At 35.8% G+C, this 14,964-nt stretch overlaps 2 protein-coding genes across 8 annotated transcripts in view; one reads left to right on the forward strand and one right to left on the reverse strand.

Annotated features, from left to right (window-relative positions):
• Window positions 1-3,286, forward strand: part of LOC100067608 (probable ATP-dependent RNA helicase DDX60) — a 108,310-nt gene extending 105,024 nt beyond the window's left edge. For all 7 annotated transcript variants that reach the window (XR_011434673.1, XR_011434674.1, XR_011434675.1 and 4 more), the window contains 2 exons: window positions 2,333-2,395; window positions 2,493-3,286. Coding sequence is in view for 4 of the 7 variants with exons in the window: in XM_014737740.3 (XP_014593226.3) it covers window positions 2,333-2,395; window positions 2,493-2,601 (172 nt within the window). In the remaining 3 variants the exon portion in view is untranslated. The remainder of the gene's footprint in view (window positions 1-2,332; window positions 2,396-2,492) is intronic.
• A 1,618-nt stretch (window positions 3,287-4,904) lies between these two features.
• Window positions 4,905-14,964, reverse strand: part of ANXA10 (annexin A10) — a 52,584-nt gene continuing 42,524 nt past the window's right edge. Inside the window, exons 6-11 of the mRNA XM_023628130.2 lie at window positions 13,684-13,737; window positions 13,483-13,576; window positions 12,687-12,782; window positions 10,016-10,074; window positions 7,744-7,866; window positions 4,905-5,196 (exon numbers count right to left, since the gene is read on the reverse strand). Of these exons, the coding sequence (XP_023483898.2) occupies window positions 5,128-5,196; window positions 7,744-7,866; window positions 10,016-10,074; window positions 12,687-12,782; window positions 13,483-13,576; window positions 13,684-13,737 (495 nt within the window). The 3' untranslated portion in view covers window positions 4,905-5,127. The remainder of the gene's footprint in view (window positions 5,197-7,743; window positions 7,867-10,015; window positions 10,075-12,686; window positions 12,783-13,482; window positions 13,577-13,683; window positions 13,738-14,964) is intronic.

Here is a 14,964-nt window from a genome sequence, read left to right on the forward strand (position 1 = left end):
TCCTTCTGCTAGGTTAGGTTTTAGATCACTTCTTTCTCTATTTCCTTAAGGTATAAAATTAAGTTATTGATTTGAATTCTTTCATCTTTTTTAATGTAGGCCTTAACTGGTATAAATTTCCTCTGAGCATGGCTTTCTCTGTATCCCATAAGTTTTGGTACGTTGTGCTTTTACTGCCATTTGTTTCTAACTGTTTTCTAATTTTCCCGTGATTTCTTTTTGGATCCATTGTTTGTGTGCTGTTCAATTTTTATATATTTGTCAATTTCCCAATTTTCTTTCTGTTTTCTAGCTTCATTCCATTGTGGTGTGAAAAGTTGTTTTGTATGACTTAAGTATTTTTAAACATATTGAAACTTGTTCTGTAGCCTAATATATAGTCTCTTATGGAGAATGTTTGATATGCACATGAGAAGAATATATATTATGCTATGATTAGATGTAGTCTTGTAAACATGTCCATTAGGTCTAGTTGGTTTATGGTGTTAAGTTATTTTATTTCCTTATTGATTTTTTGTTTTGATGTTCCATCCAATATTGAAAGTGGGGTGTTGAAGTCTTCAACGAATTGTCAGTTTCTCCCTTCCATTCTGTCAATGTTTGCCTTATATTTGGAGATTCTGTTGGTCGTAGTCTATATGTTTTTAATTTTTACATCTTCTAGATGAACTAACCATTTATCCATATATAATGTCTTTTTGTCTCCTGTAAGAATTTTTTATTTAAAGGCTGTTTTGTCTGATATTAGTATAAGTCACCCCAGCTCTCTTTTACTTACTATTTGCATGGAATATCCTTTTCCACCCTTTCACGTTCAACATTTTTCTGTCTTTGGATCTAAAGTGAGTCTCTTAGAGACGGCATACAGTTGGATCATGTTTACTTTTTTATCCATTCTGCCAATCTCTATCTTATGAGTGGAGAATTTAATCCATTGACATTTGAAATAATTACTGATAAGGCAAGACTTACTTTTGCCATTTTGGTATTGTTTTTTATGTCTTATACCTTTTTGGTTTCTCAGGGATAACTTTCGGTAATTTTACCTGTCAATGGGCATACTTTCTTGTTTCTTTTCATGCCACGTAAATTTTTCAAGAAGTGTATATTTTGAATATTATAATATGGTAGTTCTGGGATTTTTCTCCCTTCTCAGAGTTTCTGTTTGTTTGTATCTGTCCACTATAACTGTTGTTTTGTTTAGTGACTTTTACAAGGTCTGTATTCTTCATCATGTGGTCTGTAAAGTCCCTGTTTCTTAAGCTTGTATTCAGCTAATGTTTTGACAGACATTTCTTTGGACACAAGAAGCAAGAGAAATGGAGAGAGAGAGAAAGAGAAGAAGAAGAAGTAGAAGGGGTAGGAGGAAGAGAAGGAGGAGAGAGAAAAGAAGAAGAAAGAAAAGAATTTCTACCATTCCTTGTAGACTGGCTCTGTGCTGGACACTCCTTTCACCACTTAGGCCATTTATGACTCTGTCTTACCCTTCACTTCCTGCTTGCACTAATTCCACAGACAAGACAGAAGTGAAAGCTTAGGCTCTTCTCAGGTCTTTTCTGAGTGTGTGTACTGCCCTAGGCACGTGCATGGCTTTCTAAATTCCCCCATATTCATGGATACTCTCTCCCAGATTTTCCTCATAGGTTTTCATTACTCAATTATATTGCCTCAACTGTAATCTTTTGCCCTAGGCAGCTGCAGGTGGTTCATTTACCTTACCGCTTTCCCTCCTGCGTTCTGAGTTGGAAAAAATAAAGACAAGTACCTCACCTTGGTACTTTAGGCAGTCCCCAGACAGGTTGAAACAGATAGATAAACACATTCTTTGTTAATAAGGGGAGCTCTGCTTCCTCTGGAACCAGGGACCAGGGTCTCACACTGGGGACACAGGCTGCTGTCTTCAAAACCACCACTAAGCTGGGAGGAGGGTGGGGAAAGAGCAAATAAAAATGTCACAAAGCTTTGCTACTTTTTGTAAACTTTTTCTTGATTCAGAGTTAAACCTTTGACTATTTTCCAGAGTTCTGACAAAGTTGATTATTACAGTTTTTGCTTGAGTTTTTGGATGTTTTGATGGAGGGATGGGCTATTGGAGCTGCCAACTTTGCCATTTACAATGACGTCACTCATATTGGGTACTGTTTTTAACATATGTGAAATATTTAACTTGGGTAATAATAATGTACTCTCAAGTCTTTCCATATATGGTTTTATTTTGTCTCTGGAAAGGCCAGCAATTCAGTGATAATTTATTATTTCCTTTACTGTAGATTAAGAACATCCCCCAAACAAATTTCTTTCTTTAAATATTACTTTGTCTTTTTTTCTATAGGCTAAATATGGGAGATGCTTTTAATTTAATCAGAGATTTTGCTCTTGTTATTCAGTCTGTCAGGTATAGTAAACATTTCTACATTTGAAAATCATATAACTAGCTAAACACCATTAAGCTCAAATAACAATGAGAATAATTTAAACACAATCTTTTACAGGATTTCACTAAGTGAATTATGTGATGATGAAGATGACAATGTTGTGCTGGCGTTTAAACAGCTAAGTGAGGCATTCAAGACAAAACTTTGGAAAAAAAGAAGATATTGACAATGTTAAACTTTACTCAAATACTATGCTCTTAGAAAACAGAGATGATCAAGAAATTTTCCCACCCTTTTGTGTTCCAGGAAATGGCTTACTGCATAGAACCATTCTTTCTCATGACTTAGATAAGACTCCTAGATGTTGCGCTTGTTTACCTATGACAATCCTCAACACACTCTCCAAATTCCCATTCTTCGTCTTATAAATAATTAGCTGAACTAACCATCAGCTAAGTAGCTGTTTTCCCTTGCTGACTAATCTGGATGAAATACCTGTTAACTTGACTTGACTAAACTTGAGTCAGGCTTCTCCCCTCCCCCCAAATCCCTGAACTTTAACCTACCCTTAGGCTCCTCCTGAAAAGAGACTGGAAGCACTCCTAGATTAACCATCTCAGATCAGCTGTTTAATCTTGGATGGACTGTGACTGGCTATGTCAACCAAAGACATTCCCAGATCAACTGTACAATCAGACCACACATTCATCTCATCCTCCCACACCAGATTCTTTCTGGCCTTGTTTACTTATCTCTATTAATTAAAAATCCTTTTTTGGCTAACATTTAAGACCTCTGCAAATCTCATGGTCAGAGCTTTCTCCTTTTTGCATTAGCCCCTCATTCCCTAGTGCAATAGGCCTCACCACTTACTGCAATAGTTTTTTCGAATAAAATCTCTCATTATCTAAGTCTGGATTTGTTTTTGATTTGATGACATCATGTTATGCCAAAGAAACAAAATGTATTACCTAGCTAAAGAATACTTTTCACAATTTATTGAACTCATCATAAAACGATGTCTTAGTGAAGAAAAATGTTATTTAAATATCTAAAGTCACAACAGGAATTCTAATATTTTCTTCTATTGAGAATTTTATCTGGAATAATAGCTATGCTAAATATCTCAAACAATTGCTACTTTTGATTAAAATGTTAACGATTTTTTTTGAGGAAGATTAGCCCTGAGCTAACATCTGTGCCCATCTTCCTCTACTTTATATGTGGGATGCCTACCACAGCATGGCATGCCAAGAGGTGCCATGTTCACACCTGGGATCTGAACCGGGGAACCCCAGGCCGCTGAAGTGGAACGTACTAACTTAACCACTGTGCCACTGGGGCCAGTCCCTAGAATGTTAATGGTGATTTTTAAAGATAGAAATCAAACTCAATTTAAAATGATATAACATCACACACCATAGCAGTAAGTTGAAATTTTTTCAAAGTGATTTCAGAAGTCTAATTATTCTTAAATGTTTCATGTTGTGCCCAATTATTGTGTTCTAAATGTCCTGTATCATTGCTTCTGTAGAATACCAGGTTCTTAGTACATTTTTCGTTTCTTCTGAGACTGGTAGAAAGAGATCGACAGAGACTGGGCTATGGGCTTTTGAAAAATGTTACAGTGGAATAGAGCACTTCTATCCACTTCACCAGTGCATCTAGATTTACTCCATATGTGTCCTCATTTCCCTTGCCTGACTTAATTACTGCTTCCTATGACCTCGGTTTTTGTCTTTCCCCTTGCTTATGTTGGGAACCTTCTGTTGTTGACTTGCCCATCCCTAGCTCTGCTTTTATTCTTGGCTGGATGTTCGCATTAATCTAGATTCTTCTCCAAATCTGATCTCGGTGAATATTTTCCTTTTGCTGCTCCTAATTTACTGAATGTTGAGACACACAAAGGGCCAGGCTCTAATGATGGCACAAAGCACATAATAATTTCCAAAAGACTTTGATCCTGATGTTAAGACAAAAACAATGAGCAATGACTTTTCTGACATTGCTTGGGCAAGTGCTTGGTTAGTCACTAATGTTAAAAAAAGAATTAGCTAGAGATAAACTGTTTTTGTTTTTTTTTAAAGATTGGCACCTGAGCTAATATCTGTTGCCAATCTTCTTTTCCTTCTTCTCCCCAAAGCCCCCCGCACCAAGTACATAGTTGAATATTCTAGTTGTAAGTGCCTCTGGTTGTGTGAGATAAATTTTTTTTTATCAGAGTGATTGTAAAACACACACACACACTCCCCCGTATTTTTACACACATCTAAGCCTGACAAGCATATATCTGACTTCATTTTGCTGTTTTCTATCTTTATTTTCTTTTAAAGGTGACTTTAGATAGTCCCTTTAGTTTTATTGCACTGAACAAGAGTCCTGAACATTCTTCTAAGTGGGATAACTACACACTGTGTTTTACGTGGTCTCGAAAGCATGCTAAGGACAGCCCTGAGTAGCTCTTGTTGTGGGGAGTTGTTGATTTACATTTAAATAAAACATATTTCAGTGCAATCTTTTTTTATTATTCCATCATACACAATTTTATTAATTGCTGATTTAAGTAATAAGTGCAAATCCAGTCTTTTATCAATAGATTTTTCTTTGGCTTAGAATGATTTTAAAGATAGAAGAGAGAATATGATTCTATAGTTTTGTCATAAGGCTACCAACACTACAAATTTAACACAAAATCTATATGTTGACATGTCTATAAAGAGGAGTGCACAGTCCTCCAAATCCTTCTCTTGATTTAGTAGTCTTCGGCATCACCAGCACAGATGGCAAGCAGAGCTTTCTCATAATGCCCTGAAGCAAAATTCTGCAAAGACAAAATATAACGTATTTGAAATAAAATGTTATAGTATTTCAAAAAAAGAATCATAATTCCTCTGAACTATAGTATGAAAGACCCATGGGCCAATAACTTGTCCAAAATTATTTACTATTTTCATCTAAAGATTTAATATGTCCTGAGAACTATTCCCAGTGGAAGTTACTGAAAAATAATACCATGATTATAGTCAATAGAATAAAGTGGATTGTACCCTAAAATGTATTTATAAGAAGAATAACTTGCAATAGAAGTAAATCTCTCCTCTTTAGAAAGAGGTGTCCTAATATTATTCTTATAAATAAGTGTAGAGTCTGAAGGGGAAATTGATAATATGCCTCAGAAGATTTTAAAATGTTTATACTCATTAATGTAGTAATTCTACTTCAGGAAGTATATCCTAAGGAAATATAAATTATTGGTAAGCATAAAGGTTTATGCTCAAATATATACCATAATATTATGTATAATGATGAAAAAGTAAAAACACAATATATAATAAGGTGGGGTAGTTTATGTACTTTACAACTTATGCAAGGTGACACCATAATTCAATAAAAACATTTCTTTAAGTGGTAGAACATATCGATGTTTATATATATATATTATTATTTTATTTTATTTTATTTTTTCTTTGAGGAAGAATAGCCCTGAACTAACGTCTGCTGAGAATCCTCCTGTTTTTGCTGAGGAAGACTGGCCCTGAGCTAACATCCATTCTGTCTTCCTCTACTTTCTAAGTAGGACATCTGTCACAGCATGGTTTGACAAGGGGTGTGTAGGTCTGCACCTGGGATCCGAATTGGCGAACCTGGGGCTGCCAAAGCACAATGTGCAAACATAACTGCTGCGCGACCAGGCCGGCCCCGTATATATTTTTTAAAAATCAGAAAGAACCTACAACAAAATTTTATTACTAGTTATCAGTCATGGAGAACTAGGGCAATTTTTTTTCTTCTTTTTATGGTCTTCTATAGTTTCTGAGTTTTTCAAAACAATCATAGGAATAAATAAATGGAATTATAAAACCTATCATGGAGGTAGGACCATGGCCGAGTGGTTGGGTTCACGCGCTCTGCTTCAGTGGCCTGGGGTTCGCCGGTTTGGATCCTGGGCACAGACCTACACACCACTCATTGGGCCATGATGAGGCGGCATTCCACATAGGAGACCTAGAAGGATCTACAGCTAGGATATACGACTATGTACTGGGGCTTTGGGGAGAAAAAAAAAGAGCAAGATTGGCAACACGTTAGCTCAGGGCCGACCTTCCTCACAAAAACCAAAAAAACCTATCTTTGTTAAAAATCAACTACATATTACTATTTTCTTACACAAAGTCATGTAATTATAACTCACCACTTTCAATGCATGTAGTGAATTAATTATATGCAAATCTTAGTAGACTTTGAGGTGGCTGTGATTAATTGCAGTACATGTATTAGAACTAGCTTATTCATTTGGAAAATGAGTTACGACGTGCATTTCTCAATGAGAAATATTTATCATCACTGGAAGTTTAGAGTTTTGAGGGTGGACACAAGGAGAGTTTTATCAAAGACAAGATTTCTCTTAACTGCTCCGTCTGCTCTTCCTCTTGGAAACCACTTCAGCTACCCAAGGGTCTACAAGGTCTTCTGGTATTTGTGGTCTCTTGGTCTTTGGGTTCTTGAGTTGCTTCTGGATCGCTCTTTCGATAAACTAAAAAGTTATTTTATGGAATTGAAAATTTTCATAGAAAACAACGTGAACAGGTAACAGCCCTTAGCTGTATGCAAAATGTAAGTGAAGACATATTCTCAGGGTCCTGAGCTTGGTTGAATGCTCTGCTGGTGCCATCTTGAAATTCTTTATAATTTTATGAAGAAGGGTCAAGCATTTTCATTTTCCATTGGGTGCCAAAAATTACAAAGATGGTCTCATAAATTTTGACAATTCTTAGCTAGATTTTATCAAAATCCAGGGTAAAGTTTAGACATAGCAGAATGAAGAAATTGGCTCATTTGCTTCTGAATCATTGTTTCTTTGCCCTTCAAGAGCTAAAGGGATAGGGATATGTAGAATTTCATACAGCTATCAATGTTAAGTTCCTCCAATTTACCAGTTTATGGGATTTGACTGGCTGCCCTGCCTTCTATGACACTATGAAAGGAGAGCTGAACTGAGCTAAGCAGCCTCTTCACAATTAGTATGGTCTGGTTGCAAAATGTAGTTTTCCTAACGCTGATCATACTTCAGAATTTAGCTCATAAAGTACAATTACACAATTAGAGGATGGATATTTTACATGACTACTTCAAGGATTTTTGCTTAAAGCACATCAAAGAGCGATAAATCTGTCACTGAGGTGAGGGGACGTCCTCCGTGTAGCACCTGTTGATGCTCTACAGGCTGCCTCAGGCACTAAAGTAGATTGTCCCTGGCAGAATAGCTAACGTTTTAGATTCTAACATGAAGTCATTTAAAGTAAAGCTTTATCTCATTTTCAAAAAGGACAAAATATGGGTCAAAATAAATCACATATAGGAGACTCACTTTGATATCATGAAATAGGGATTTTCCGTATCTCTCTTTGTATCTTTTCCTTATGGTCATCAGGTCTATTTCACTTCTGGCAATTAGAATCCTGATTACAGTTTTATTATGGAAACCAAAATCCTAAAAGATACACACAAAGGGGGAAAAAAGGAGAAAAACATAGTATGAAGTCTGTCTAAAATAGACTCATCCCCTTTACTGTAGTAAATTTGCTCTGCCTCCTGTATTCCTCAAACACTGTGTCACCATCTGGGGAGTGCCCAAGGCAGATTCTGAGAGGCATCTCTGTTACATTCTCCTCTCTCTTACTGTGTATGTATAATGAAGTATTCTATCTAGTTTACTTCTTAAATGCCCTGTATTCTCTATTTCCAATGTCACGGCCTGGATGCTGGCCCACCTTGATTCTGCAACAGCCTTGTCAACCTTAAGACTGTCTCCTTCACACTGCGTTATAAAATGCAAATCTGATCATGTGGTCTTTCTAGGTAAAAACTCTCCATAAGTGGGTAGTCGGGGGGATTCTGAACTCTGTTAGATGAACATTGATATATCTGAGTAAGACAGCAATTACATTTTTATTTTATGGTCTGTTTATTATTGAAAATTGTAAAAATAAGAATTACAGATATGTGAAATATTTTCTGATTTAAACTCAAGTGCTGAAAACTACAAAAATCAGTTTCAGTGTACTGACTCCAGAAAGAATACTGCTTTACAAATCAGTTTCAAATTGTCTTTTCAAATGGAGTAATGGTGACATCCAGTGGCCAGTAAGCATAAACTAATCTTTGATGTCTGAATGTTTTGGGTGTAGATCTAACAAACTTTTCATAATTTGAGGTGAATGAAATGAATGATCTAACCAAGTTTCCATATTTAAGTTGCATATCATTAAGTAGAACGCACTGGGAAAAAACCCAGAGATTTTCTTTGGCTTAGGAATGGTGAAAACAGCTTTTGATCAAAATTTTACATTTAAGGTCCTCATATATTGAAAATTTGATTACTTGAATACACAATCCTTCTGTTTGCTTCCTAACCATTTGTGAGTACACATACCTTCCTTTTTGCACTGTAACACACACAGCAGGAACACAATTTTTACTATTAGAATAAGTAGCCCTCAATTTGGGCATAGTTGGAATCAGAGTAATTGTGATTATTTTTTCATAGTCATTCACAAGTCAAGGTTTATTCTGTTGTTGGAAAAGAAAATGTTGAAATCATCCAATAGCATGGCCCCGACAGTATTTTAAATAAATTTTTAGTCAACTCAAATTTTTCTGCTTGGAAGTATAATAAAAACGAACCAGAGGACTGTGAGCATTGGTCGTTCTCCTGTGTTCTGAGGATACATAGGTTCTTGTATACAAATAAAAAATACTTGACATAGGATATATGATAGAAATATTCTTGGTGATTAGCACATTATGCCAGCATGCTGGCTACTTTTAAAAAGTTGGTCTGTAAAATTTACTTTGAGGATAAAGCACTCTATCAAAATTACTGCACTACAGTATCATTTTTAATAATTTTCACTGAGTTTTCAAGGCTATGACATATGTATAGCGATTTGCATGAGACTTTTTCTAAATACATTCCATGCACATTATGGATAAGGTATGCATTGTGTTACGCGTTTAAGTGTTTTTTCCTTCAAAAATGAATGCACCAAAGGAATATGATTGAGTCTCACACTAAACTATTAAAACAGTCTCATTTAATTACAAAAATAGCTTTAGAATTTATTATTGTCTAGCTATCTCTTTTTAAAGTATTTTTTTTTAAATAACACTTTATGTCTAAAAATAACCACTGACATTCTTTTGTGTTTTAAATTTCAGGAATGTAGCAATTTCTTGCTGAGTGTTTGTAATGTTTTGACATTTCCTGCTAGATGCCATATGTTTCGTACTTGCATAAGTGTGCGTTGGGGGCCTTTAGTGAGATACAAAAGCATTTGGATTTGCCAGTTTCTTCAGATGCTAAAAGACTATAAGAACACTGGGGAGATAGACCCTGAGGAATCATACTTCTTAGGTACCTCAATTTGATACAGAAAGCAGAGTATTATTTTTATTTCATGGGTCTCATTTTTGGTGTATAACACATTTTTTCACTTGAGCATATTTTCTTTGAAATGAATATATTTCCATACAAGTTCAAAAATAGGAATCAATACTTAAGTAATGGAAGTAAAACTAGTCTTTTGAGAAAGTAGACATGATTCCTGGAGAAATTTTAAAAATATGTGGGTCATACTTACATGGATTGAACTATATAGTCTATAAGCAAAATAAGCTGGTTTGTCTCGAACACAGAGAACTAGGAAAAATCAGAGAGAAAAGAATAAGTTTTGAGAGTGACAATAGATATTTTCGTCAGAATTTGAGAAGGAGAACTCTTGTTTTATTTTCCTGTTACAATCCTAGAAGAGTGATTATTTGCGAGTTATAGGTGGGATCCCTCACTGTACATTGTATTAAAATTTCAACACAGAATAGTGGTAAAACCATAACCGATAGAAAAATATAAAGCAGCAATATTATAATGATCATTTCAGATTTTCACTTGGTCTAACTCTACCTCGTGGAACTCTCTTAGTTCCTTCACATAACCTAGTGAAAAAATTGTCCCATTTGTATCTGAAAATCAAATAAATAAGGCTTCAAAGAGATGCAGGTTATCACCACTATTATAGATTTTTATTACTGTGGGATTCAATGTGACATAGTCCCCATGCAAATAGTTCATCTTCCCAAATGTTATTTTTAGTCTTTTGTAACAAGACTTGTGAGTAGATATGAGGTCTCTTAAGGAAAAACTGTATGGACCACTGTTGGAAGTCAGCAAATTAAAACCACTATGCATTAGAACAGCCTAGAGCCTGGTCAACAGTTGTCCTTGACGGATAATGTCTATTTGAATCAGCAAATTATTTAGTAAATGAAATGTATGCGAGGCTATAGCGTCTAGGCAAAATAAAATCATCATAACAATGTTTTCTTTGTAGTTCAAATGATTTTTTTAGATTGTGAGGCCCTGCCTTCCTCTTTCACTTTTGTCTATAATACTGTGACCTCATAAGCACTCTTGTGTCACTGCTAGAAGGTAAGTGCCTGAAGGACAGGGACTTTCGTTGTTGCTTTTGTAGCTATTGTTTCACTTGACGAATAAATGAAATGCAATAGGACATATTGGGGTCTATGAGGAAGCCATTTAGTTTAAAACTAATTCAGCGTGATCTTGTTTTTGCAGAAAGGCCTGACGTGGCCTGTTGAGCATGCACTGTACATCTGCTTTAAACATTGACAATGTCCCAAAGCTAAGAATGATAAGGAGGTTGCCATGTCAACATTTTTTAAGGATAAGCATTTCTTCCCAGAAACAGGATTAATTACTGACCTGCTCTAACCCATCTCATGACCACTGACCTGCTTACCACCAACTTGCTGTGCTCACCTTTTGACCACTGACCTGCTGTGCTGGCAAAGCATCTTATGATAGTAGTAAAAGAGATGTTCCTGCCATATGTGATGTATGCTCTTTGTTCTAAGATGGTATATAACCACTCTGTACACCCCACTTCTTTGGAGAGCTTCCTTCCTTGGCGGAAATGTTCTCCTGGGCTATAATCCTCAAATTGGAACCCAGTTTTGATTTATAGATTGATTATGGGTTATTTGCGTTGACACACTGTTTTATCTGCACTGCCTAAATCAATGACCAGAAGAGTAGATATTCAATAGATGTTTATTAAATGAAAGAATGAATGAATCAGTTAATATGTTTTCTAGTATTTCTCATGTCCACTATTTCCTCTTTCAGACCCACTGCTTCGTGACAGTTTTCAATAGTCGAAAGAGAGCTATTTTGAGATTCAGACGACATAGATTCTAGTCATAATTTTGCTGCTAATTAGTTGATAGACTTTGGAGCACTCACTGAAACTCCTTAGGCCTTGGTTGTAAAATGAGGGATTTTTATGTGATATATGATTATGAAAGCATATTGAGAATACATCAAAATATATGTACATTATTCTCAGAAAAATACACAAATATTCAAATCTTGTATAGTATTTTAGGGATTTCATAGAACCAACCAAACCCTTTTTTATGGAACTCTAGCTTTAAAACTCCTTTATGAGACAATCTATTGAAATATTATCTCTCAGCTCCTATGCCCATAATATGTCTGTGCTATTATAGGAAGGGAAAAATCACAGTATTTATTTACTCAACAAATATCTAAGTGATTATTTGATGTGTTTCTCCTTATGAGGATATTTCACAATGACCCTTCATTTGTAGTCTCTGAAATTTGCGCTGTCATGTCACAGCACAGGACAAGGTAAAGCACGGGTAGCGGCATAGTCGTTTTTATAGAGGGCTACCACTGTTTTCCCCTTTATGGAAAGATAGCTTTCCTTACCTAGGAAGGAGCAGGAGGTGTGTGCCTCTCTCACAATAGCCTGTAGAAATCACTACTAAGTAACACCTTGGTAAATCTTGTTTATGGTAAGACCTACCCCTAAAACAAACTTAGACATGGAGAAAAAGAAGCCATGTTGCTAGCATTCATCTGCTCTTTATCAAGGGAATGGGAGTCAGTATATATAAAACAAAATTTAAAGGCATGAGATCCCAATCACCTGTGAAAGAGAGCATCTGAGAATTCAGTGTTTCCCAGTATGAAAGTTGAACCAGCTATTAGGGAAGGGTATCATCTCTTTGAAGTTATCAGGTTGCCAGTTTAGTGCCTTATGTCAGTAGCTGATGTACTTTTCCTCTGTAGAGGTAATACCCCTCTAAATAATTAAACTCAGGGGAAAGTGACTCAAGCAAAAGCTTACTTAAAGATCTTTAATTCAGTCAGCCAGTCAGCATTTATTGTGGAATAAAAGTCTGCTGTACACCAAATACATTGTTACTTACCAATTGCAACCAGCAGCTCTTGGAAATATCCATCATAACATTCATTAATAGCATCTACTATGTCTTGCCCAGAAATATTTTGAAATTCCTGGAAAACTGCAACAAATTGATATAATGCAAATGAGATTTTGTAAATATTATAAATTTAAAATACAAATATTGATTAGACTGCCTAACATAGTGAAGGTAAATAGAGTATAGGGGTGGGGGTTGGGTTGGAGTATGCCATCTTTTAAAAATTTTTATAGACTTTTGTGTTTTACTATATGTATAAAAAAACAAAAAGGGATTTTTTTTTAAATAAGGGAAACAGAAATGTACAGCAGTTTGGGGAAAGTCAAAGTGTGAACTAATATGAGTGCACCTCTAAAACCAATAAGGTAGCTTCACATAAATCATGACGTCAATAATAATGACCTTGACTCATTATGTGCTGGTTAAACTATGTTCACTATCTTCTTTTCAAGACAACATATAATATGCCTAACAGGAACTAGCTAATATATTTGAATAAGTTCTCCGTCAAAAACAGTGATTGTTTTAAAAGGTTCGTTATTTAAAGATTGTATAATTCAGTTATTGGAAAAAATAAAATTATAAGGAAACTTTATTCCTTAGTAATGTCATTATGTAAGGCATGTCTGTATAAACATAACTCAGAATAAGTACCTTTGAGATAACTGGCTTTCCTCTTTTTATATGGAACATTTTCCTCTTTTTTTTTTTTCCAGTTAACAACTTGGTTTTTATTATGTAATCAGTTAAGCAGCTGAAAAGGAACCTGATGAATAATTACCCAGCCACAGCTGTTCATAGCTCTTGTTGCATAGAATCATTTGCAGCGTAGTTTTGTGTTCCCCTGTCTTTCGCTGACAGGCTTCCCACAGGACCTGAAACATCATACAGCCAGGAAGGAGTACCATAATCACCCCAGACCAGTTTAACAAAGGCTCTCTACAGTATGTCACACAGTCTACAGAGAGCTGGTTCTAGTTACCATTGCATCCTGGGCAGCCATAGCAGGGTCTGTATATCCTTCTTCTCTGATTCCCTGTAAAAAAAGCACAGATTTCCCCCATTAAATGTTGTTAATTAACAACACATATAGGATTATTGGGACAAAAATCTTTGAACCCCAAAGCACACTGGTAATTCGTAAGACAGTGCTATCATTATTTGGAGTTAGATAGTCTACATTTCTTGAATACTTTATGTAATATAGGTCTTTTTAAAAAATGTGTGTTCTTTTGGTTGTATTTTTTTCTTTGCAGCAGTGGTAATCTTCCAAAGATGTTGCCAACCCAACCACTGGGAGAAAATATTTGCAAATCATTTATCTGACAAGAGGTTGACCTTCAAAATATATAAAGAACTCATGCAACTCAACAACAAAAAAACAAACAACCCAATCAAAAAATGAGTAGAGGAGGGGCTGGCCTGGTGGTGTAGCAGTTAAGTTCATGTGCTCCGCTTCGGTGGTCTGGAGTTTGCCAGTTTAGACCCCAGACGCAGACCACATATCAAGCCATGCAGTGGCAGGTGTCCCACATGTAAAGTAGAGGAAGATGGGCACAGATGTTAGCTCAGAGCCAATCTTCTTCAGCAAAAAGATGAGGATTGGTGGCAGATGTTAGCTTAGGGCTAATCTTCCTCAAAAACAAAAACAAACAAACAAAAAAATAAAAAAATGGGCAGAGGATATGAACAGACGTTTTTCCAAAGAAGATATACAGACAGCCAACAAAAACATGAAATGATATTCAACATCACTAATTATTAGGGAAACACAAATCAAAACTACAATGAGATACCACCTTACACCAGTCCCAATGGCTATAATTATCGAGGAAAAAAACCAATAAATGTTGGAGAGGGTGTGGAAAAAAGGGAACCCTCATGCACTGCTTGTGGGAATGCAAACTAGTGCAGCAGCTATGGAAAACAGTATGGAGACTTCTCAAAAAATTAAAAAGAGAAATACCACATGACCCAGGCATCCCACTACTGGGTATTTATCCAAAGAACTTGAAATCAATGATCCAAAGATATTTATCCACCCCTTATGTTCATCGCAACATTATTCATAATAGGCAAGATGTGGAAGCAACCCAAGCACCCTTCTACAGATGAATAGATAAAGAAGATGTGACTGACACACACACACACACACACACACACACACACAAAATGGAATACTACTCAGTCATAAAAAAGACAAAACGGTTCCATTTGCAACAACATGGATGGACCTTTAGGGTATGATGTTAAGCTAAATAAG

The sequence above is a fragment of the Equus caballus genome, chromosome 2 (assembly GCF_041296265.1).
Source record: "Equus caballus isolate H_3958 breed thoroughbred chromosome 2, TB-T2T, whole genome shotgun sequence".
Classification (NCBI taxonomy): Eukaryota; Metazoa; Chordata; class Mammalia; order Perissodactyla; family Equidae; genus Equus; species Equus caballus.